The sequence below is a fragment of the Chiloscyllium punctatum genome, chromosome 1 (genome assembly GCF_047496795.1).
Source record: "Chiloscyllium punctatum isolate Juve2018m chromosome 1, sChiPun1.3, whole genome shotgun sequence".
In the NCBI taxonomy this organism is placed as follows: Eukaryota; Metazoa; Chordata; class Chondrichthyes; order Orectolobiformes; family Hemiscylliidae; genus Chiloscyllium; species Chiloscyllium punctatum.
The window spans coordinates 146,198,143-146,221,002 of NC_092739.1; the positions used below are offsets into that span (position 1 = coordinate 146,198,143).

Consider the following 22,860-nt stretch of genomic DNA (forward strand, 5'->3'; position numbering starts at 1 on the left):
TATTGCTCACAGCATTAGTTATTTTACAAGTTATTACACAGTGCAGTTATTACAAAATAGTACAAAACCATTGAAGTGAAGGTTTGATATGGATAGAACAGAAGTAACTGTAAAAATAAATACTAATTATTGATAAAATCAAAAATAAATTTATGAAGTTTGACAAAGTATATGCTTTAATTGTCAAATTTCCTGTGGTCTTAGCGATTATGACATTACACAGTTGCAAAAGTGCTGCATGTGACCACTGAAAGGCTTACTGGAAAGACAGAACATAAATTTATAAAGTTTTTGACTTGAAATGTTGACTCTGCTTTCCTCTCTCCATAGGTTATGCCTATCTTGCTTAGTATTTCCAGTATTCTTGGTTTCAAATTCCTGAATACCTAACCAACTAACCTACAAATTTTCCCCAATTGTCTGCAATATGATTTGATATTCACCATGTGAAAAGCCTCAGGTTGTTTTGAATATGTATAGCATTTGTCAGGATACATATCATTAGGATGTCAACTAAAGTAGAGCTTAATTTATGACAACTCCTGCTTCGCTGCTGAATCAGTCAAGAAATTATATTCAGGGCCATTGCACAATTGGTCAGCTTTTCTGAAGCTGTCAGCGATTTTGAAGCTTTTGGTCAACCTTTGCTTATTTTCAAGATTGGCACGTGCACTTAGCATCAGCAGTTTCGTTATATTTAGCATAGTACAAAGAAAGCAGTTGAGATTATGATGTGCTTTATGAGGTTTAATTTAAAGATAAATCTATTGACAATCTTAATTCTTAGTGCATCTGCATAACACCAGTGGACATAAGTGTAAGAGACACATTAGCAAGTCCAGAGAAAATTCAGGAGGAACGTCTTTATCCAGAGAGTGGCTAAAATACGGAACTTACTCTTTATAAGGAGCAGTTTAGGAGAACAGTTTAGGGTGGCACGGTGGCACAGTGGTTAGCACTGCTGCCTCACAGTGCCAGAGACCCGGGTTCAATTCCTGACTCAGGCGACTGACTGTGTGGAGTTTGCACATTCTCCCCGTGTCTGTGTGGGTTTCCTCCGGGTGCTTCGGTTTCCTCCCACAGTCACAAAGATGTGCAGGCCAGGTGAATTGGCCATGCTAAATTGCCCGTAGTGTTAGGTTAGGGGTATGGGTGGGTTGCGCTTCGGTGGGTCAGTGTGGACTTGTTGGGCCGAAGGGCCTGCTTCCACACTGTAATCTAATCTAACTGCACATAAAAAACAGGAACAGAAGTAGGCCATTCAGGCTTTAGAGCTTACTTCACCATTGAATATAAGCATGTCCATTTGTTTACCTTCTTTCATGGGATTTGGGCACTGCTGGCAAGATTTACCATCCCTAATTGCCCTTAAAAAGTAGTGGTGAGTGGCCATCTTGAAATACTGAGGTCTATGTAGTGTAAGTATACCCATAATGCTAATGGAAAGGGAGTTTCAGGATTTTGAGCAATAGTGAAGAAATAGTGCTATAGTTCCTATCAGAGAAGGAAGTTACGAAGTGGTGATGCCCCATGCAACTATTTAAGGGTCAAAGTCACAGGTTTTGAAGATGATTCAGGCATTTCTTTGATTGTATTCTAGGGCAGTATTTATTGCCCCAGAAATGGTATACACTGTTGCCACTGCATGTTGATGACAGAGAGTTAATAGAGTCATCGAGATGTAACAGACCCTTTAATTAACTTGCCCATGCTGATCACATAAATCTAGTCTCATTTGCCAGCATTTGGCCCATATCCCTCCAAACAATTCCAATTCATATACCCATCCAGGTGCCTTTTAAATGTTGTAATTGTACCAGCCTCCATCACTTCCTCTGGCAGCTCATTCCATACACACACCACCCTATGTGAAAAAGTTGCCCCTTAGTTTCCTTTTAAATTTTTCCCCTCTTACCCTAAACCTATGTTTTCCAATTTCGGACTCTCCCACTATTGGCAACAGATGTTTCCTGTCTTTTCAAAATCAAAAACTTGTGTGAAGTGAGAAAAACAAAAATCACTACATTCAAACCAAAGCAATGTACAAATGATACCAGCAATTTTGTTGGACTTTGCACCTGCTCACATTCTTGCTCTGGGGATTTATACAACACGTTGCTGTCAGATACATATACAAACAGGCAAGCACTCTCTCAAGCAAATCAGGATTTGAGCAACAATTATGTGTCTTTAACCATTCAGATCACAACACTGTTTAAGAAAAGTGGTAATGACAAACCAGGGAACTATAGACCAGTGAGCCTGGCATTGGTGGTGGGCAAGTTGTTGGAGGGAATCCTAAGGGACAGGATATACATGTATTTGGAAAGGCGAGGACTGATTAGGGATAGTCAACATGACTGTGCGTGGGAAATCATGTCTCTCAAACTTGATTGAGTTTTTTGAAGAAGGGCAGAACGGTAGATGTGATCTATATGGACTTCAGTAAGGTGTTTGAAAGGTTCCTCATGGGAGACTGGTTAGCAAGGTTAGATCTCATGGAATACAGTGAGAACTTGCCATTTGGAAATAGAACTGGCTCAAAGGTAGAAAACAGAGGGGGGTGATGCACAGTTGTTTTTCAGACTGGAGGTCTATGACCAATGGAGTGCCACAAGGATTGGTGCTGGTTCCACTACTTTTCATCATTAATATAAATGATTTGGATGTGAGCATAAGATGTTTAGCTAGTACGTGTACAGATGACACCAAAATTGGAGGTGTAGTGGACAGCGAATAAGGTTACCTCACGTTACAACGGGATCTTGATCAGATGGGCCAAAGGGCTGAGAAGTGGCAGATGGAGTTTAATTCTGATAAATGTGAGATGCTGCATTTTGGGAAAGCAAATCTTAGCAGGACTTATACACTTAATGGTAAGGTCCTAGGGAGTGTTGCTGAACAAAGAGACCTTGGAGTACAGGTTCATAGCTCCTTGAAAGTGGAGTCGCAGGTAGGTAGGATAGTGAAGGCGGCATTTGGTACACTTTCCTTTATTGGTTAGAGTATTGAGTGCAGGAGTTGAGAGGTCATTTCGCAGCTATACAGGACATTGGTTAGGCCACTGTTGGAATATTGTGTGCAATTCTGGTCTCCTTCCTATCGGAAAGATGTTGTGAAACTTGAAAGGGTTCAGAAAAGATTTACAAGGATGTTTCCAGGGTTGGAGGATTTGAGCTATAGGGAGAGGCTGAACAGGCTGGGGCTGTTTTCCCTGGAACATCAGAGACTGAGGGGTGACCTTATAGAGATTTATAAAATCATGAGGGGCATGGATAGGATAAATAGACAAAGTCTTTTCCCTGGGGTAGGGTGAGTCCAGAACTAGAGGGCATATATTTAGGGTGAGAGGGGAAAGATATAAAATGGACCGAAGGGGCAACTTTTTCATGCAGAGGGTGGTACGTGTATGGACTCAGCTGCTAGAGGAAGTGGAAGAGGCTGGTACATTTGCAACATTTAAAAGGCACTTGGATGGGTATATGAATAGGAAGGGGTTGGAGGGATATGGGCCGGGTGCTGGCAGGTGAGACTAGATTGGGTTGGGCTATCTGGTCAGCATGGACGAGTTGGACTGAAGGGTCTGTTTCCGTGCTGTACATCTCTGTGACTCTGACTCTATTCTAAATCAGGATGCTTGCTGGAACAATGTCAAGTCCTATCAGAAGAATGTTGTGAAACTAGAAAAGATTTACAAACATGTTGCCAAGGTTGGAGGGTTTGAGCTACAGGGAGAGGTTGTAAAAGCTAGGGCTGTTTTCCCTGGAACATCAGAGCCTGACAGAGCTTACAGAGGTTTATAAAATCATGAGGACATCGATAGGGTAAATAGACAAGGTCTTTTCCCTTGGGTGGGGGAGTCTAGAACTAGAGGGCATAGGTTAAGGGTGAGAGGGGAAAATAGAATTCATCTTCATCTGCTAGGTTCCCAAACACAGCACCAGGGCTTCTGCAAGGTTCCCACTTCTGGCCAACTGCAGCCAGAAGCCCCCACTCTGGGCACCAACACCACTGCAGTTGACAATTTGCTGCTGCTGCAAGAGTCCACAGTCCAGGCCTATGAAATCAGGAATCTTGACTCCGTCACTGCTGCTGATGTTCCACCACCATTTCAGGAGTCACCGCCAACACTGCTCTGGTGTCCCTGCGACATCAGGAAGATGAAGGAAAGAAAAAGACTAAAAGGAGAGCACGGTGGCACAGTGGTTAGCACTGCTGCCTCACAGCGCTAGAGACCCAGGTTCAATTCCCTCCTCAGGCGACTCTCTGTGTGGAGTTTGCACATTCTCCCTGTGTCTGCATGGGTTTCCTCCAGGTGCTCCGGTTTCCTCCCACAATCCAAAAAAATGTGCAGGTCAGGTGAATTGGCCATGCTAAATTGCCTGTAGTGTTAGGTGAAGGGGTAAATGTAGGAGAGTGGGTCTGGGTGGGTTCTGCTTCGGGGGGTCAGTGTGGACTTGTTGGGCCGAAGGGCCTATTTCCACAGTGTAAGTAATCTAAACAAAAAGAATGCAGCCGGTCTACAGCAGACAGACTCAGCCCAAATCTACCATACTGGTGCCCCATCTTGAAATTTAGAACAATAAGAAAGGAGGGATTCCTTCGGGGCTTGGTAGGGTAAATGCTCAGAAAATGTTTGCCCTGATAGGACAATCTAGGTCAGGAACCTTGATCAGTCAGGAGGCAAGCATTTCAGGGACAGTGCAGGAAAGTGGAAGCGATAATTGTTGTAATTCTGTTGACTGGCAGACTAGCCTTTATTCCTGATGAAGGGCTTTTGCCCGAAACGTTGATTTCGCTGCTCTTTGGATGCTGCCTGAACTGCTGTGCTCTTCCAGCACCACTAATCCAGTATCAAAGGCTAAGTGGCCTACTCCTATTCCTTTTCTCTTATGGTCTTAAACCTGTAAATTGTTAACAGGACTAGACACAGTGTAAATGCAGGAAGGATGCTCCCAATGGCCAGGGAGTACAGTACTGGGAGTCACAGAGTAAGAAAATGCAGTAAGCTATTTAGGAGTGAGATGTAAAAAGTTTTAGTTTCACTAAGAGAGCAGTGGGTGTATGTGGAATTCTCTGCTACAGAATGCAGTTAAGGCCGAAACATTGAATCTTTTCAGGGTGTTGGATATAATCCTGAACCGTTTGCCCAGTTCTGTCTCCACAAACCTGGCCAAATTCTGAGCAGAGAAACTGCCCCTTCAGTTGACCAGTCAACTTGGCTCCAGCGAAACATTCATGAAGACAAAAGTAGGGAGGCTGCAGAAAGACTTGGATATGAGGAAAGTGAACAAAGAAGTGGCAGATTCAATATAATGTGGGATGTATGAGGTCATACACTTCGATCGGAAGAAGAGGTATAGCCTATTTTCTAAATAGGGAAAGGCTTTGAAAACTGAAGCAGAAAAGGACTCTCTTAAGATTAACATGCAGGCTCAGTTGGCAATTAGGAAGGCAAGCACAATGTTAGTGTTCATTTTGAAAGGACTAGGACATGAAGCAAGAATATACGGTATCTGGCTCTGATCCGACCATGTTTGGAATATTGTGAGCAGTTTTGGACCCTGTATCTAAGGATGGATGTGTTGACCTTGGAGGGGATTCAGCAGAGGTTGAGCCCAGGGTTGAAGGGCTTGTCATATAAGGAGCGATTGAGGAATCTGGTTCTGTACTCAGTGGAGTTTAGGAGGAGGGGACATCTGATTGAAACTTGAGAATGTTGAGAGGCTTTGATAAGAGTGGACGTGGACAAGATGTTTCATTTGTAGGAGAGGCCAAGACCCTGGCACAACCTCAGGGTGAAGGTCAATCTTTAGAACTGCAATAAGGAGGAATTTCTTTAGCCAGATGTTCCACTAATTTGTCACCTCAATGCCATAGAGGTCTGTGGATGCCAAGTCATTGAGTGTCTTTAAGACAGAGGTTCTTGATCAGTAAGGGAATCAAGGGCTACAAGGAGAAATGAGGAGAATGCAGTTGAGAAATATATTATCCATGATTGAACAGCAAGCAGACTTGATGGATTGAATGGCTTTACTCTGCTCCTATATCTTATGGTCTATTTGCAGTTAAGAATCAGCCACATTGTAAAGGGTCCATAGTTTTTCCAGTAAGGCCAGAAGATTTCCTTCCCTAAAGAATAACAGCGAACCAGATGTGTTTTTACAACAATTGACAGCAGATACATAGTCACTATTAAGTCAGTTCTTTATTCCAGATTTTTCTTGAATTCAAATTGTTTCAGATCACCCACCATTGTGGGATTTGAACTCACATTCCCATATCCCTGGGTGGCACTGTGGCTCAGTGGTTAGCACTGTTGCCTCACAGCAGCAGGGACCCAGGTTCGATTCCAGCCTCGCATGGCTGCCTGTGTCTGCGTTGGTTTCCACCCACAATCCAAAGGTTAGGTGAATTGGCCATGCTAAACTGCCCATAGTGTTCAGGGTTGTGTAGGTTCAGTCATTATTGGGGGTAAATGTAAAGTAGTCGGGGAAGGGGTCTGGGTGGGTTACTCTTCGGCAGATCGGTGTGGATTTGTTGGGCTGAATGACCTGTTTCCATGCTGTCGGGATTCCATGAGCATTGACCGGAGATCTTTTTCTTTATTTACTTATTTTTAAAAAATCAATCTGTTCAGAAATGTTATTACACACTTCTGGAGCAAATGGAATTAAAGTTGGCTTCCCTGGTCCTGGGGCAGGGACACTATCACTATGCAGTAAGAGAGCTCCAGACCTGGGATTTTAGATTGTTTGACCACATTACTATTACCCCTGTCCCCTCTTGTTTCCATGCCTTAAATGTACTGTTTTTCACATAATGGAATTTTTCTGGTCGAAAGGTTCAGTTGAGGCAATCAAAAGGGTACGAGATAATTAATTTAAATACAAACGATACTCCAGCTTTTGAGGATAATGCAGGAGAATGGCACTGAGTCATGAACCTCATGTGGAGTGAAATTCAAAGATCCTCAGACAGCACCTTCTAAACCTACAACCACTTCCATCCAAAAGGACAAAGGCAGCAGATATGTGGGAACTCCCACCTTCAAGTTCCCTTCCAAGCCACTGACCATTCCCACTGAGAAATACATCAGTGTTTCTGTCGCTGTTTCAAAATCCAATAATTCCCTTCCTAATGACATTGTGGGCCAGTGCGCAAAAGGTGGACTGCAGTGGTTCAAGAAGCAAGCACCCTTCTCGAGGGCAACTAGGAACTGGCAATAAATGCTGGCCCAGCCAACAACACCCACACCCCACAAATGGACTATTTTTTTAAAAAGTGAAAGTGCAGACACGACGGGCCGAATAACATCCTCCTGTGCTCTTGCAAAATAAGGGAGAACAAATTTTTGATTAGATTCCCTACAGTGTGGAAACAGGCCCTTCGGCCCAACCAGTCCACACTGACCCTCCGAAGAGCAACCTACCCACACCCACTTCCCTCGACTAATTGACCTAACGCTATGGGGCAATTTAGCACGGCTAATTCACCGAACCTTGCATATCTTTGGACTGCGGGAGGAAACCAGAGCACCCCGGAGGAAACGGGGAGAATGTGCAAACTCCACGCAGACAGTCACCCGAGACTGGAATTGAACCTGGGACCCTGGCGCTGTGAGGCAGCAGTGCTAACCACTGAGCCACTGTTTCGGGTTTAAATTTTATTTGTTGAATTATTTCTCATGTCAAACGTTTCTGCGCTCCACACGGCAATCAAAGCCCCGCAGTAATGGCTGGAGAATCCAGGGGAAGGACTGGGATCTTGCTGTGCTGTTGCATGACTTACCCACCTCCCCTGTCACTCAGCTGGAGAATCCAGGGGAAGGACTGGGATCTTGCTGTGCTGTTGCATGACTTACCCACCTCCCCTGTCACTCAGCTGGAGAATCCAGGGGAAGGACTGGGATCTTGCTGTGCTGTTGCATGACTTACCCACCTCCCCTGTCACTCAGCTGGAGATTACATCAGTCCCCACCTCTTGCGGTCCATGACGTCATCCACAGACCGTTAGAAAAAACGTCACCAAGAGCTCCCATCGCACGTACCACATAAAACGTAGCAAAAGAACATTAAAACTCCAACAGAACCGCTCTTCAAAAACAATGAATCTACTTAACAGTGATAAATTAAAAGATTACCAACATTCGTGAGGCTTTCGTCCTCCGCCTGCCCATCAACCCGCAGATGTACCGCCCCCCTCCTGCGCTCTGGTTGGGTGTAAAGGAGCCACAATCGCTTCGCCGATTGGTCCCCTTGCCACGTCCATCAGGGAACGCGTCCAACTTCCGGTCTGCGGGTGACGGAATCCGAATAATGCAAAAGGGAATAGGCTGAGGTTTGAACCAAGCGAAGCGACCCCAGGCGCGGCGGGATGCCCGCAATTCACGTCTCACTGTTGCGGGAGGCAAACACTCGAGTGATCAAAGCAAGATCGGATTAATCGGCAGGGTGATCCCGCCCCCTCGCCGGATTGGAGAGGTGGCGACAACCGGGGGTTGCTGATTGGGCAAGGCGGCTGTCCGTCAGCGGGTGTTTCCGGTTCGTTGTTGTTGTTGTCGGCGGCGGAGAGGGGGCGGTTTAACGATGAGGAGGAGAAGAGCGATCAGGGGCCGTGGCTGAATGGCCGCGATTGCTCCTTTTATTTTTAAAAAAAATTAAAGATAGCGGCTGTCTCTCTACACAACCATCTGGATAAACTTGACCTGCGAACGATACGTTTGTGTTTGGTAAGAGTCGGCGATGGAACCGGTGCAGAGCGGCCGGGCGATGATGAACGGGGCGGTAGTGAACGGTTACCATGGCGGCTGCGCCCTGCAGGAGGAATCGGACGAGAAGCAACCGCAGCCGCAGCCGCACCGGGGGGACAAGGCTGCCTGCCGCCCGAAGAAGAAGAAGCAGCAGCGACAGCCACCGGAGCCCGAGGTGGAAAGGCACCGAGCCGGCTGCTCGGATGGGCGCCGGACGCCGGTCACCAAAGATCCGGCTCCGAGCACGAGCCGGCGGCTGCAGCAGCGCCGGGAGACCGTCAAGAAAAACAGGCCCCGTAAGTCGGAATGTGCACTCATTAGTGTCACTGCAATCACAATCTGCTCGTTCTCGGGAGCAAATTGACAGGGAAGCATTTGCATGTTCAACAGTGCGTTTGTATGTGTTATTTTTAATTTTGAAAATCAACGTTTCAAGATCGCGCTCGATTTTGTAGGTGCCGTAGCCGAGGTTGCTCATTGTGTAAATGCTGTCATATCTAATTTGGAAAATCGCTGTTTGAAATTGCTGATGTGTTAATATAACATCTCCTCCCCAACCCCCCCCCACCCCCGAAAAAAAGCAAATCTAACAAAATTCATTTAATCTTAGATGGGTGAATGATGATTCTTCATCATTCAAATCCTGTTCGTGAATTTTAAAAAAAATTCAAGCCACGCAACAGTGAAAAACAAATCTTCGCAATCGCAGAGTGTAGAATAAATATTAACTGTGTTTGCAACTTAGGTTTTGCTTTATTTTTGTTACTCTGTTGGAGTTGTCAACCTATAATTCTCAGGACTGTCAGTTCACTGTCATGTACTGATTAGCGTGTGAATTGAGAGAATTGCACCGCTGGGAGAAAATATAACAGTGGTTATTCGGCGTAGGTTCATGCTCAACCCAAGTGGCTCCTTAAAGATACAGTGATTAGAATGTTTTATGGAAATCTTAAGGCACCTTGACTGTACATTTCTTCACCATTTGTTTAGCAATTGTGGACTGCAAGCGTCTGTAAAATTATCTGACATTCCTCACATCAATAGAATATAATGTTTTGGTCAATTTAAAAAAAAATGAAGGAACTGCAGATGCTGTAAATCAGAATCAAAAACAAATTGCTGGAAAAGCCCCGCAGGTCTGGCAGCATCTGTGAAGAGAAATCAGAGTTAACGTTTCGGGTCCGATGACCCTCAACCCAAAGTGTTAACTCTGTTTTCTCTCCACAGCTGCTGCCAGACCTGCTGAGCTTTACCAGCAATTTCTGTTTTTGTTGTTGGTAATGTTTTGGTCCAGTAGTTAGACCAGTAAACCTCATTGTCAGGAGTGCGGCACTGGGATTAGGCTTGGATTACTGGAGCAATTAAACCCATTTGCATTTTCTGAATTGCCTGTGTTTGCTGTTCAATGCTGAATGTTGTGTGTGTTATTCTGTTACTTAAGATGGTGACAGCGAGGAACTAGGGAAATGTACACCTACTATCCTAAGATCTGTTATAAAGAGCTTTAGTAGAATCTACAGAAGTGTGACTTGAAATTTTCAGCTCTGCAGATTTTTAAAATTTTATTAAGCAATTACAAAACACAGTTTACAAAAAACAGTTAACATTTACAGCTGTATACAATAGCAATTTTACAAGGAAGAGGAGCAGCAAAACCAGGCTTCAAACCCTACCGTTCAACCAGTTGACAGGGAATTGAGGACAAACCACAAATCCTAGTTTCAAATATGAAAAAAACATCAATGACATTTATACATAGGACAATCCTGATATTTAAAAAACAGTGCATACGATACAGACCCAGCAAGTCCCCCTCCCTCCCACCTTCCAACCACTCTAATGCAGCCCGCCCCAACACACCACCTGGCTCTCGGTCCACCCCATGCCCTTCCAGTTCTCAGTCCGCCCTGACACACTTTTCGACCACCTCTAGGACAGCCCGCCTGGGGTGATAGCACTGAGGGCAGCTACCCACCTTCTGGCGCTCGGTCTGCCCCGACATACCATTGGGCTCTCACCCACCCCAATGCGTCGTCCGGCCAGTGGGCTACCCCGACACACCTACCGGCCACCTCCCCAGGACGACAGCGTCAGCCCTGCAAATAACCGTTGTGGATTTATAGTGGGTCAATTATAGCTAATTAGGCTGATTGAATTTTAATTTGTGAGTAGAATAGTGGTCATAGGAATGTGGAAGCTATTTATGTGAACTTGGAAGAGACTTTGATGAAAGACCTTTGTCAGAAACTAAGTTTGAAATGAAGGCAAATTCTTGAACTAGTAATGAATGGCAGGAGCCATTTCAGTGGGAGAGTATTTTGGTCACAGTGATCATAACTCAATAAAATTAAAGGTGGTCATAGAAAAGGGCAAAGATGGACCAGAAATCAATATTTTGAATTGGGGGCAAAGGCAGATTTTAAATCAGGATCTGGCCAAAGTGGATTAAAGAAAAATCTATATTGGAGCAGGAGGAATCTTTCAAAAAGGAAATAGTGAAATTGCAGGGCTAATATTTTCCTGTGAAGGTGAAGAGTGAGACCAAAAATTCCATGAAACTGTGGGTATTCAAAGAATGTACAGGATTGAACAAGGGTAGATCCTGAGTGTTCAGAGAACCACAAGCCGTGGTGGTGTAGAAAAACTGCATTTGGTTACTTAGAAAACTAAGAGGAGGATAATAAAGCACTGGTGGATAACATAAAAGAAAATCCAAGGGCCTGAAGATATACATGAGGTTATAAATTAGTACTTCGCATCTTCATTCATGATAGAGAAAAATTTATGTAGATATTAAAATTGAAGAGGACTGTAATATGAACAAATTGCAATCAAGAGAAGAAATATCAGTAGTTTAGCAGGCTTAAAATTGGATACATCCCTATGACCGGGGATATGTATCCCACATTGTGGGAGACAAGGGAGGAGACTGGGTGTCCTGACATTAACTTTCATACTTTCTCTGGGCATTGAAGAGAGTTGCCACAGGGCTAGAGGACAGCTAATATGGTATCTTTATTCAAGAAGCAGGGAAATATATAGGCCAGTGAGTTTGATTAGTGTTAAGGAAACCATTGAAATAAATTGTGGACAGAATTAATTTCCATTTGGAAAGGGAAGGATTAATCAAGGAGCAGGAGAATCGACGTTTCGGGCATGAGCTCTTCCTCAGGAAATTAATTCCTGAAGAAGGGCTCTTGCCCGAAACGTCGATTCTCCTGCTCTTTGGATGGTGCCTGACCTGCTGCGCTTTTCCAGCAACATTTTCAGCTCTCATCTCCAGCATCTGCAGTCCTCACTTTCTCCCTGAAGGATTAATCAAGAAATACATGTTACCATTATAAAGCAGTGCTATCTTACAAGTTAGACTCTCCTGAAAAACTTAAATGTATGGATGACAGCAGTACCAATGATGTACTGTACATAAATTTCATTAAGGCTTTTGACAAGACCTTGCATGGCAGAATCGTCAAGAAGGTAACACCCAATGGGGAGAAAAGGGCAAGTTGAATCCCAAATTGGCTCGGTGGCAAGAAGCTGAGGGTGACAGTTGAAGGTGATGTTTTGTGACTAGAAAACTACCTCTAGTGGCATACTGCAGCATTTGGTGCTGGGTCCCTTGCTGTTGATCCAGACATGAACGATCTGAAAGTAAGAGGTTTGATTTGTAAATTTGCAGATGAGAAGAGCATTGATAGTGTAGTAAATAGTGACGAGGAAAGCCTTAGACTGCAGGACAATATGCATGAACTGGTCAGGTGGACAGATAAATGGCAAATGCAATTGAATCTTGAAAAGTGTGAAGTGATGCATTTTAGGAAGACTAACAAGCCAAGCGATTACGTGATTAATTGTAGGACCCTAGAAAGTGGGACCTTACTGTGCGTGGCCATAGATCCACAAAGGTAACAGGACAGGTGGACAAGGTAGTTAAGACATGGGATATGTGTTTATTAGTCAAGGTATTGATGCAAAAGCAAGGAGGTTATGATAGATATTAGTGTTATTTAGACCACAACTGGAGTACTGTGTGCCATTTTGGATGCCATACGTTAGGAAGGCTTTGATTGCGTTCGAGAAAGTGCAGAGAGGAATTCACCAAGATATTCTGGAGTGTTTCAGCCTTGAAGCAAGATTGTTTTCCTCAGAATAAAAAAAGACTGAGGAGATAACCAATAATCTGGTGTTTGTTCAATGTAAATTTTGATCAGTGCTTTTAAGAAATTGAGATACCTTTAGTTTCAAAAATATACTTTACTAATAAACCAAATCTCTCTCAAATGCTGTCACAAATGCAGTTTTGTTCCATACAGTAGCATATCAAGGAAACAACTGTTGGAACTACTTCACCAAGTTGGTATATCAGATTAGTGGGCATAGGAGAAAGTGAGGACTGCAGATGCTGGAGATCAGAATCAAAAAATGTGATCCTAGAAAAGCGCAGCAAGTCAGGCAGCATCTGAGGAGCAGGAGAGTTGACATTTCGAATAAAAACTCTGATGAAGAGCTTATGCTTGAAACGTTGACTCTCCTGCTCCTCGGATACAGCCTGACCGGCTATTCTTTTCCAGATAAGGGGGCACAGTCAAACTTAGAGCCAAAATGTTCAGGAGTGAAACTGGGAAACATTTGTACGTACAAAGAATGTGACTAGGCAGTTTGGAACTCCTGTCTACGAGTATTGACTTTTGATGAATTGAACATATTAAATCTTAGTCAAGAGTGGGGTGCTGGAAGATCACAGCAGGTCAGGCAGCATCCGAGGAGTAGGAGAATCGACATTTCGGGCAAGAGCCCTTGATCAGGAATGAAGCTTGTGACTGGATCAGTGGTGCTGGAAGAGCACAGCAGTTCAGGCAGCATCCAATGAGCAGCGAAATCAACGTTTCGGGCAAAAGCCCTTCATTAGGAATGAAGCTTGTGAGCTGAGGGGGAGGAGAGATAAATGAGAAGGGAGTGGGGCTAGGGGAGGGTAATTGAGAGTGCGATAGGTAGACAGCAGAGAGGATAATGGTGATAGGTTGGCAAGGAGGGTGGAGCATATAGGTGGGAAGGAAGATGGACAGGTCATGAGGGCAGTGCTGAAGTTGGAAGGTTGGAACTGGGATAAGGTGGGGGGAGGGGAAATGAGGAAATTGGTGAAATCCATATCGCTGCCGTATGGTTGGAGGGTCCCAATGCAGAAGATGAGGCGTTCTTCCTCCAGGTGTCGGGTAGTTAGGGTGTAGCGATGGAGGAGCCCCACGACCTGCATGTCCTTGGCCGAGTTGTGGGTGGGGGGGGGTGGGGGGGTGAGCGGGGGTGTTGAATTGTTCAGTCACGGGGCGGTGGGGATTGTTGGTGCGGCTGTCCTGGAGATGTTCTCTGAAGCGTTCTGCAAGTAAGTGTCCTGCCTCCCTGATGTAGAGGAAACCGCATCGGGCGCAATGGATATAGCAAATGACGTGTGTGAGAATGTGTATTGGGTATGAGCAGGCAGGGAAAGAGTTAAGTTCTGAGTTTTGTGAAACAAGAGGTTCAGCTGATCATGACTCAGATCAGATAAGAACTTACAGTTAACAATGGGGTGTTGGAGGCAAGGGTAATGAGTTAACAAGGTGGAAAAATAGTCATTATGTAGAGCCATTTCACAAGATTGGAAGCATTCAGTATGCAAGGTCAGCCAACAAGGAAACATCCGTTGTATGAATCCAGTTAACAAGATTAAGAAAATTCATTGTGTAACAGTAAAGGGCTTGATCTCTGCTATTGATACTCGTTGATTGTAATGGTCACCCAATTAATATGTATGTTGCTTTGTCTGGATGCTTCTCCCTGTAAAATGACTATATAGTTCATTGAGAAACTGCTGATCCAGAGAAGACCGTGAACTCATGTCCCTGTACACACGAGCGATCGTTCTCTCTCCCTCCAGGGCCCTGAATAAAGATGAAGGAGGTAAAACTATACTGTATTTCTGACCGTTTTTGCTTCGACTGAAGAGGTAAACGGGACAGCATGTGGAAGTGCAGGTAAAACTCTGATGGATGTGGAAGGCTCCTTTGGGGTTTTGGATCGAGGTGAAGGGGGAGGTGTGGGTGCAGGTTTTGCAATTGTTGCGGTGGCAGGGGAAGGTGCCAGGAGGGGGCATGGACCTGACATGAGAGTCACTAAGGGAATGCTCTTTATGCAAATTGGAGGGGAAGGAAATATATCTCTGGTGATATCCGTCTGTAGGTGGTGGAAATGCGGAAGATGATGCGATGTATACGAAGGTTGGTGGGGTGGAAGGTGAGGACCGGGGGTTTCTTTGCTTGCTGTGGTTGGAGGGGTGGGGTTTGAAGATGGAGGTGTGAGAAGTGGATGAGGGCATCATCGACCACGTGGGAGGGGAAATTGTCATCTTTGAAGAAGGAGGCCATTTGTTGTTTTCTGTGGTGGAATTGGTCCTCCTGGAAGCTGATGAGGTGGAGGAATTAGGAATAACTGATAGCATTTTTACAGGAGGCAGGGTGGAGGAGGTGCAGTCCAGGTAGCTGTGGGAGTCAATAGGCTTGTAGAAGATGTCTGTGTTGAGTTGGTCACCGTTGATGAAAATGGAGAGGTCCAGGAAGAAGAGTGAAGTATGTGAAATGTCCAGGTGAACTTGCGGTCAGAGGTGGAATGTGTTGAAGTTGATGAACTATTCAACCTCCTCATGGGAGCACGAGTTGGCGCCAATATAGTCATCAATATAACAAAGGAAAAGGTAGGGAATGGTGCCGCTGTAACTGACAAAGATGAGCATAACTGGGGCCCATGTGGGTGCTCAAGGGTAACCCTTTTGCCTGGAGGAAGTGGGAGGATTCAAAGGAAAAATTATTGAGGGTGAGGACCAGTTCAACGAAACCACCAGTGCCAGTGAAGGGGTTCTGATGGGAACGCCTGGAGAGGAAGAAACTGAGGGCTTGGAGGCCTTCATCATGGCGGATAGAGGTATATAGGGACTGGATGTCTATGACGAAGATGAGGCATTGGGAAAACAAAAGTCTTGGAGGAGATGGAGGATATTGTTCGTGCCCCGAACATATGTGTGGAGTTCCTGGTCCAGTGGGGATAGGACAGCATCGAGGTAGGTGGAGATGAGATTGGTGAGGCAGGAGCAGGCTGAAACAATGGGTTGACCGGGGCAGTAAGGCGCTAAACTGTCACTGTGCCTCCTCCTTTTCCATTGGTTTGATGGTGAGGTTGGGGTTGGAGTGGGGAGCTGCGTGTTGTGAGGCTGAGAGGTCGGAGTGGGTGAAAGTGGTGGGCTAGTTGTGGCAGTCAATGTCCCGGCAACAATTGGAAATAAAGAGATCGAGGGCGGGTAACAGACCAGCACATGATGTCCAGGTGGATGGGGTGTGTTGGAGGCTGGAGAAGGTGGGCGGGAGTCTTGGTGGAAAATGTAAGCCCTGAGGCAGAGGTGACGATGTCGCAACGGGTGTTGAATTCGTTGATCTGGAAGAGGAGGGGGATGAAGGTGAGGCCTTTACTGAGGGCTGGTTATTTGTCCTCAGTGAGGGGGAGGTCTGGGGGGTGGTGAAAAAACGGCAGGGCTGGGATATAGGACTGGTGTAGGGCTGGAGCTGCGTGTGGTGTGGAGACTGTAACTGGAATGGGAGTGGTAGTGGAGACAGAGGGTGATATCATTTATATGACGCTCACTCAGTGTTGTTTGGGGGTGGGGGGGATGGTGGTGGTGGTGGTGAGTGTGAGATCCACAAGGGCGTGAAGTGGCGGAACACATGTCGTGTGAAATTCTGTTGGCAATATTGAGGTGAGTGGCGTCAGTGGAGGCGGAAGCACTTGCCCGAAACCTCGATTCTCCTGCTCCTCAGATGCTGCCTGACCTGCTGTGCTTTTCCAGCACCCAGCTCTCTACTCTGACCTCCAGCATCTGCAGTCCTCAATTTCTTCATGTTAAATCTTAAGTTGATCTTTACCTGTTTGTCAAAGATTTTAAGGTGTATGGAGCAAATGTAGCATATTGAGTTAAACTGCATATGAGCTGTGGTCCCATGGAAAAGTGGGGCAAACCATCCTGTGTTTCTGGAAAGCCTGTTCTGATACAGCTCTGGAGCAGGTGGGAACCCATGCCTTACAGCTCAGAGGCAGGGATACTATGGCTGCACCACAAGATCATTTCCTGTTTCTAGTACGTGCTAGAAAGAGGGCTATTGTGCAGAATATAACTTGAACTAAGTCATTACAATTTTGTAAACAGTCAGCGTTCTATGTCCACTCAGCTGCATTGACTGTGAGGATGGGAGGCTCAGTTGTTTGCAGAATATTGTTTGTTGCTGTAGCTGGCATTTGTTTTTGTTCATGTTTTCTAATCCGAATGTGGAATATTTCCAGAGCATAACTGTGAGGCCTGAATGGTGCCTCTCTTATGACCTTCAGTCACATACTTGATGTGAAATCTTGAACATGTTGAGTTGTAGTTTCATCAATACATTGCCAGCTGTTTTCAAGAGCTTTAGGCAATTGTCACCTATTTACCTGTATTGAGGTTAGAAATTTCAATTTTAAATTTTATCTGCCAGTACAGAGTTTTATACGTTGAACCTGTGTAAAAGCAATTGTGCAGGTACTGCCAACTCCAAATAGAATTGAAGGTTTAATGTGCCGCTCAGGAAGCTGCTGGCTTGAGAGTTGCTTTTGAAAGTGATTATCCTTTTCTGTGTTTAAAAAGGGTGTGACTGCTGGTTCGGACTAGAAGAAAGATATGCTTAAAGTTTGAAAGCCAGAGTTCATTTGATTGATGGGAAGGAGTGTAATATCTAATTCTGCAATCATGCCTTTACTTTTTTTCAATACTTGACAGAGTTGGAGAAAATTTGAGCCAAAACAAATTTCAGAATTGTTTGAGTGTAGGGGCAGAAAGAGTGCAATTAGATGCTTAAATTAACTGTTTCTCTGCTTCTTCCTGGGAATTGGAGAAATTCTGTTGTAGAAATTACTTCTGTATAAAATTTAGTGTGTGTTTTCTAACTTTTATGAAGAGAAATTAATCTATGAAAATCTCTCAAATTTGCGCCAAGTCAGTTAACAGAATATATTGAAGTGTAGTTAATTTAGCTTCCTGCATCCACTGTTAGAGGGTGGGCAAATATTTGGATAAAAACTACTTATTTTACTGCTGAAACAGAAAAAATGTAATAAATCAAGTGCAATTTATTTTGCAAATTGTGTACTCTTGAAATGTTTGAAAACATGATCAACTCCATTTTTGTTCAAACAAAGAAAATTTTCAGCCCTGATTATTTTGTGTTTGTGAAGGCGTATATGTGGGATAATTCCCAAAGTTGAGTCAGCATTCTTTTGTCTCTAAAGCATAAATGTGCAAGTAACGTGGAGTTTCTTTTGAATTTGGAACAAATATCTGAAATGATCAATACTCTGATATAAAAACCACAGTTGAGTAAATAACTATCTATAACTCTGCCTCTAAATTAATATTTAACAAACTTATTTCCCCTTTCGTGTATTTTGCTCTACTGGTACTATACCACGCTAGCTACTCTTAAAACTGAGTTCCATAATAAGTCATATTGAGCTCAATGTTAACTCTGCACCTCTCTATAGATGACAGACTTGCTGAGTTTTTCCAGCATTTCGTGCTTATATTTCAAATCTCCAACATCCACAGTACTTTGCTTTTATTCTTAAGCCTATCCTGACTTGTTGGCATGGTAGTATGTTCCAGAAGAATCAGTTTAATCAGCAATCATTCACTAATGAGTATGAATGTCCATGAAGGAAATTCAGTGTCACTGACCATTGATTCTGTGGCTGCTGAGTCAGATCCTAGAACCTGAAGGAGCTGACTTCACTTTCAAAGAAATAGATTTGCACATTTTTGCACAAGGTGTATAAATAAAACGTAAATAAATATAAATAGGGGAAAGATTAAATGAATATCAGGAAGGCAAGAGTGGCTTTTGTAATAATAGCAGAATTAAGAACATGTGAATCTGGAGCAGAAGTAAGACACTTGCCCTTCACGCTAACTCTGCCATTCAATATGATCATGGCTGATCTGCTTGATTTCTGAATTTCACATTACCATCTCCACCTTGGACTTTTGTTCTACCACCACTTCATAATATTCAATTACCTCGCCTCCACCATCTTCTGAGGCACAGTTGTGAAGTCGCACAACCTTAGAAAAAAATTCCCGTTAACTTTGTCCTAAAAGGGTGAAACCCCCCCCCCCAAATTTTAAATCTGTCTTCCCAAGGTTTGGACTGACTCATAAGAGCAAACATCTTTTCAACATCTGTCTTATCAAGACTGTTTAGATCTGTACACCCTTTCTTTTGTTTGTTGGCTCTTTATTTTTTCTATTTCCTTTTCTATTATCTGCTGAGTGGAATTGCCTTCACGTGTTCCGCTCTGACACATGTGATTGTAGCCAAGCAATCTTCTGAAATAACTTCTGTTTCCACTGTTGTACGATAGATCCAGAAAATGTTTGATTCATAGTATAGAACGTAACTCACTATTTTGCAGAGCTGCTGCTGTCCATTTTGTCATAATGCTTGGCTAACAGACGCCTGAATGACCTGAATTTTTGCAATTAAATGTAGGTGTTAGAAATGCAGGTCCCTTTTAAAAGGTGAACATTTTGGGTCTCTTGTGGTTCAATGGTAGTATCCCTGTGTCTGTCCAGAAGGCTCCAAAGGTATGCCGCCACATGTCTAAACCCCTTGACTTTTAAGGAGCAGAATTTGGTGTCCCAGTAGGCAACTTTTTTGTGATTGCTAATTTGGTCATCCTTTACCCGCCTCTCTCCATTTTATTTCTCCTCTCTTTTTCTCTCTTCCCTCACTCCTCTGTTCTTTTTACTGACCCCGCTTGTTTGTTCTTTCCTCAGTTAAGTTCCTTCAGGCATCTTTTGCCCAGAAAAGCATCTCACTGCCTACACCATAAGGTTTTATTTTGCTAGTAATCTTTAAGACACTTCATCTAATGCCTTCTCAGTATAAGTGCATTACCTTCCCTGATTCCTTTTTATTTAGTCAATCACTTGCCCAAAGAATTCAAGAAATAAGTCAAGCATGATTTCACTTCAATAATGCAATCAGCTAGAGTTTCCCTTGTTCTATGATTTTCTAAGTTCCAAGCCAGAACTACCTGAATAGATTCCAGGATTTTCCCTGTGGCAAATATTGGGCGAACTTACTGACTTATAGATCATGATCTCTATCTTCTCCCTCCTGTCGAATAAAAGTCACTTCTCCTGTTTTTCAGTCTGATGCTACTTTTGCATAATTTAGGGAATTCTGGAAATCTGAAATCAATGTGTCTATTGCCTTAATAGCTGCTGCTTTTAACACCCAAGGATGAAGTTTGTCAACGTCACAAAGGGTGGGGCTGGAAAAGCACAGTAGATCTGGCAGCATCCGAGGAGCAGAAGAGCCAACATTTTGGGCATAAACCCTTCGTGAGGAATGTGGAAGGGGAGCGGTGATTAGAGATAAATGGGAATTTGTGAGATTTTAGTTCTAATTACTTTTCTCAGTGCCTTTTCCCTGGCAATTGTGATGGTTTTAAGTTCCCCTCCATCGTTTGCACTCTGATTTCTGGAATGTTATCTGTATCCTGTTCAGTGAACACAAAAGTACAGTCTGTTCATTTCTTTTGCTGTTGCCCTATTTCCCCAGCGCATCACTGAGAAGGCCATATGAATGTATGGACAAGGAACAAGAATATGATCATTGCTGATCTGATTTTAACCTCAACTCTACACTCTTGCATATCTTCAAACAATTTGAAACTCCCTCAGTAATTAAGAGTAAATAACATTTTGCATCCACTGCATTAAGAAGGGATTTCCAAAGACTTTCAACCCTCAGATAAGGAAACATTCTTTTGAAATCCACCCTGTCAAGTCCCTTAGAATCTTATGTTAGGAGACTCAGAAGTGACTTAAACTCCAAGGGGATACAGGCCTAGCCTGATGTAGCCTTTCTTCATAAGATTGGCTCATTCCAGGCATTACTCTAATAAATCTTCTCTTAGCTGCTCCCAATGCATTAATGTCCTCCTGCAAGTATAGTTGCCTGTACTTAAGTGCTGTACTCAATACTCCAGAGTCTCAACGGTGCCCTGTATAACAGGCATAATGTACCTCCTCTTGCATTTAATTCCCTGTGCGATTTAATATAACATCCTGTTAGCTTTCCAGATTACTTGCTTTGCCTACATACTAAACCTATGCAATTCATGCACAAGCAAACCTGATACCTTTGCAGCCTGTCAGTATTTAGGTAATGTTTCTTTATTATTCTTTCTGCCAAGATAGACAATTTCATTATATTCCATTTGCCAGATCTTTTCCCATTCACTTAATCTATCTATATCCTTTTGTAGGCTCCTTAAGTCCTCTGCACAACTCACTTTGGTACCCGTCTTTGTTTCGTCAGCAAATTTAGTGACCATTCCTTTGACCACTTTGTTCAATCATTTATATCAACTGTACAAGTGACTTAGTCATAGAGTCATAAGAGATGTACAGCGTGGAAACAGACCCTTTGGTCCAACTCGTCCATGCCGACCAGATATCCCAACCCCATCTAGTCCCACCTGCCAGCACCCGGCCCATATCACTTCAAACCCTTCCTATTCATGTAACCATCCAAATACCTTTTAAATGTTGCATTTGTACCAGACTCCTCCACTTCCTCTGGCAGCTCATTCCATACACGTACCACCTTCTGTGTGAAAAGGTTGCCCGTTAGGTCTCTTTTATATCTTTGCCCTCTCACCCGAAACCTATGCCTTCTAGTTCTGGACTCCCTGACCCCAGGGAAAAGACTTTGTCTATTTATCCTATCCATGCCTTTCATGTTTTTGTAAACTTCTATAAACTCACCCCTCAGCCTCCGACACTCTAGGGAAAACAGCCCCAGCCTATTCATCCTCTCCCTATAGCTCAAATCCTCCAACCCTGGAAACATCCTTGTAAATCTTTTCTGAACCCTTTCAAGTTTCACAACATCTTTCCGATAGGAAGGAGACCAGAATTGCATGCACTATTCCAACAGTGGCCTAACGAATAACCTGTACAGCCGCAACATGATCTCCCATCTCCTGTACTCAATACTCTGACCAATAAAGGAAAGCATACCAAACGCCGCCTTCACTATCCTATCTACCTGCAACTCCACTTTCAAGGAGCTATGAACCTGCACTCCAAGGTCTCTTTGTTCAGCAACACACCCTAGGACCTTACCATTAAGTATATAAGTCCTGCCAAGATTTGCTTTCCTAAAATGCAGCACCTCGCATTTATCTGACTTAAACTCCATCTGCCACTTCTTAGCCCATTAGCCCATCTGGTCCAGATCCTGTTGTAATCTGAGGCAACCTTTTTCGCTGTCCACTACATCTCCAATTTTGGTGTCATTTGCAAACTTACTAACTGTACCTCTTATGCTCTCATCCAAATAATTTATGTAAATGACAAAAAATAGAGGACCCAGCACCGATCCTTGTAGCATTCCATTGGTCACAGGCCTCCAGTCTGAAAAACAACCTGCCACCACCACCCTCTGTCTTCTACCTTTGAGCCAGTTCTGTATCCAAATGGCTAATTCTCTCTGTATTCCATGAGATCTAACCTTGCTAACCAGTCTCCCATGGAGAAACTTGTCGAACGCTTTCAAAGAACTCCAATAACTTAGTTAAGCTTTATTTTACTTTGACAAAACCATGTTGGCATTGCCTTATTATCTTGAGCATGTTGCGTTACCTTGTTATAACATCATTAATACAAGTTTCTAATATTTTCTCTAACTGATGTTAAGTTAACTGGCATTTAGCTTTCTGCATTCTGCTTCCCTATATTTTTTGAGTAAAGAATTTACTATTTTCTAATCTAAAGGAACTTTCCCTGAATGTAATGAGTCTTGGAAAATTAAAATCAACACTTCAGCTTTCCCACGTCTGACTTCTCTTTTAAACCCTAGGACCTATTAGTAGTCAGGAGTTTGTCAACCTGGAGTTCCAACAATTGACTCAGTATTTCTCTGTTTAATTCTAATTTTCTTGTTCTTCCCTCCCTTTCAGTTCCAGATTCACAGCTATCTCTGGGAAGC

The 22,860-nt window shown here is 43.7% G+C and overlaps 1 protein-coding gene across 1 annotated transcript in view; it reads left to right on the forward strand.

The window, feature by feature from the left end:
- The first annotated feature begins 8,581 nt into the window (after positions 1-8,581).
- The window catches only part of LOC140481095 (pantothenate kinase 3-like), a 32,139-nt gene continuing 17,860 nt past the window's right edge, over positions 8,582-22,860 (forward strand). Inside the window, exon 1 of the mRNA XM_072576758.1 lies at positions 8,582-9,048. Within this exon, the coding sequence (XP_072432859.1) occupies positions 8,745-9,048 (304 nt within the window). The 5' untranslated portion in view covers positions 8,582-8,744. The remainder of the gene's footprint in view (positions 9,049-22,860) is intronic.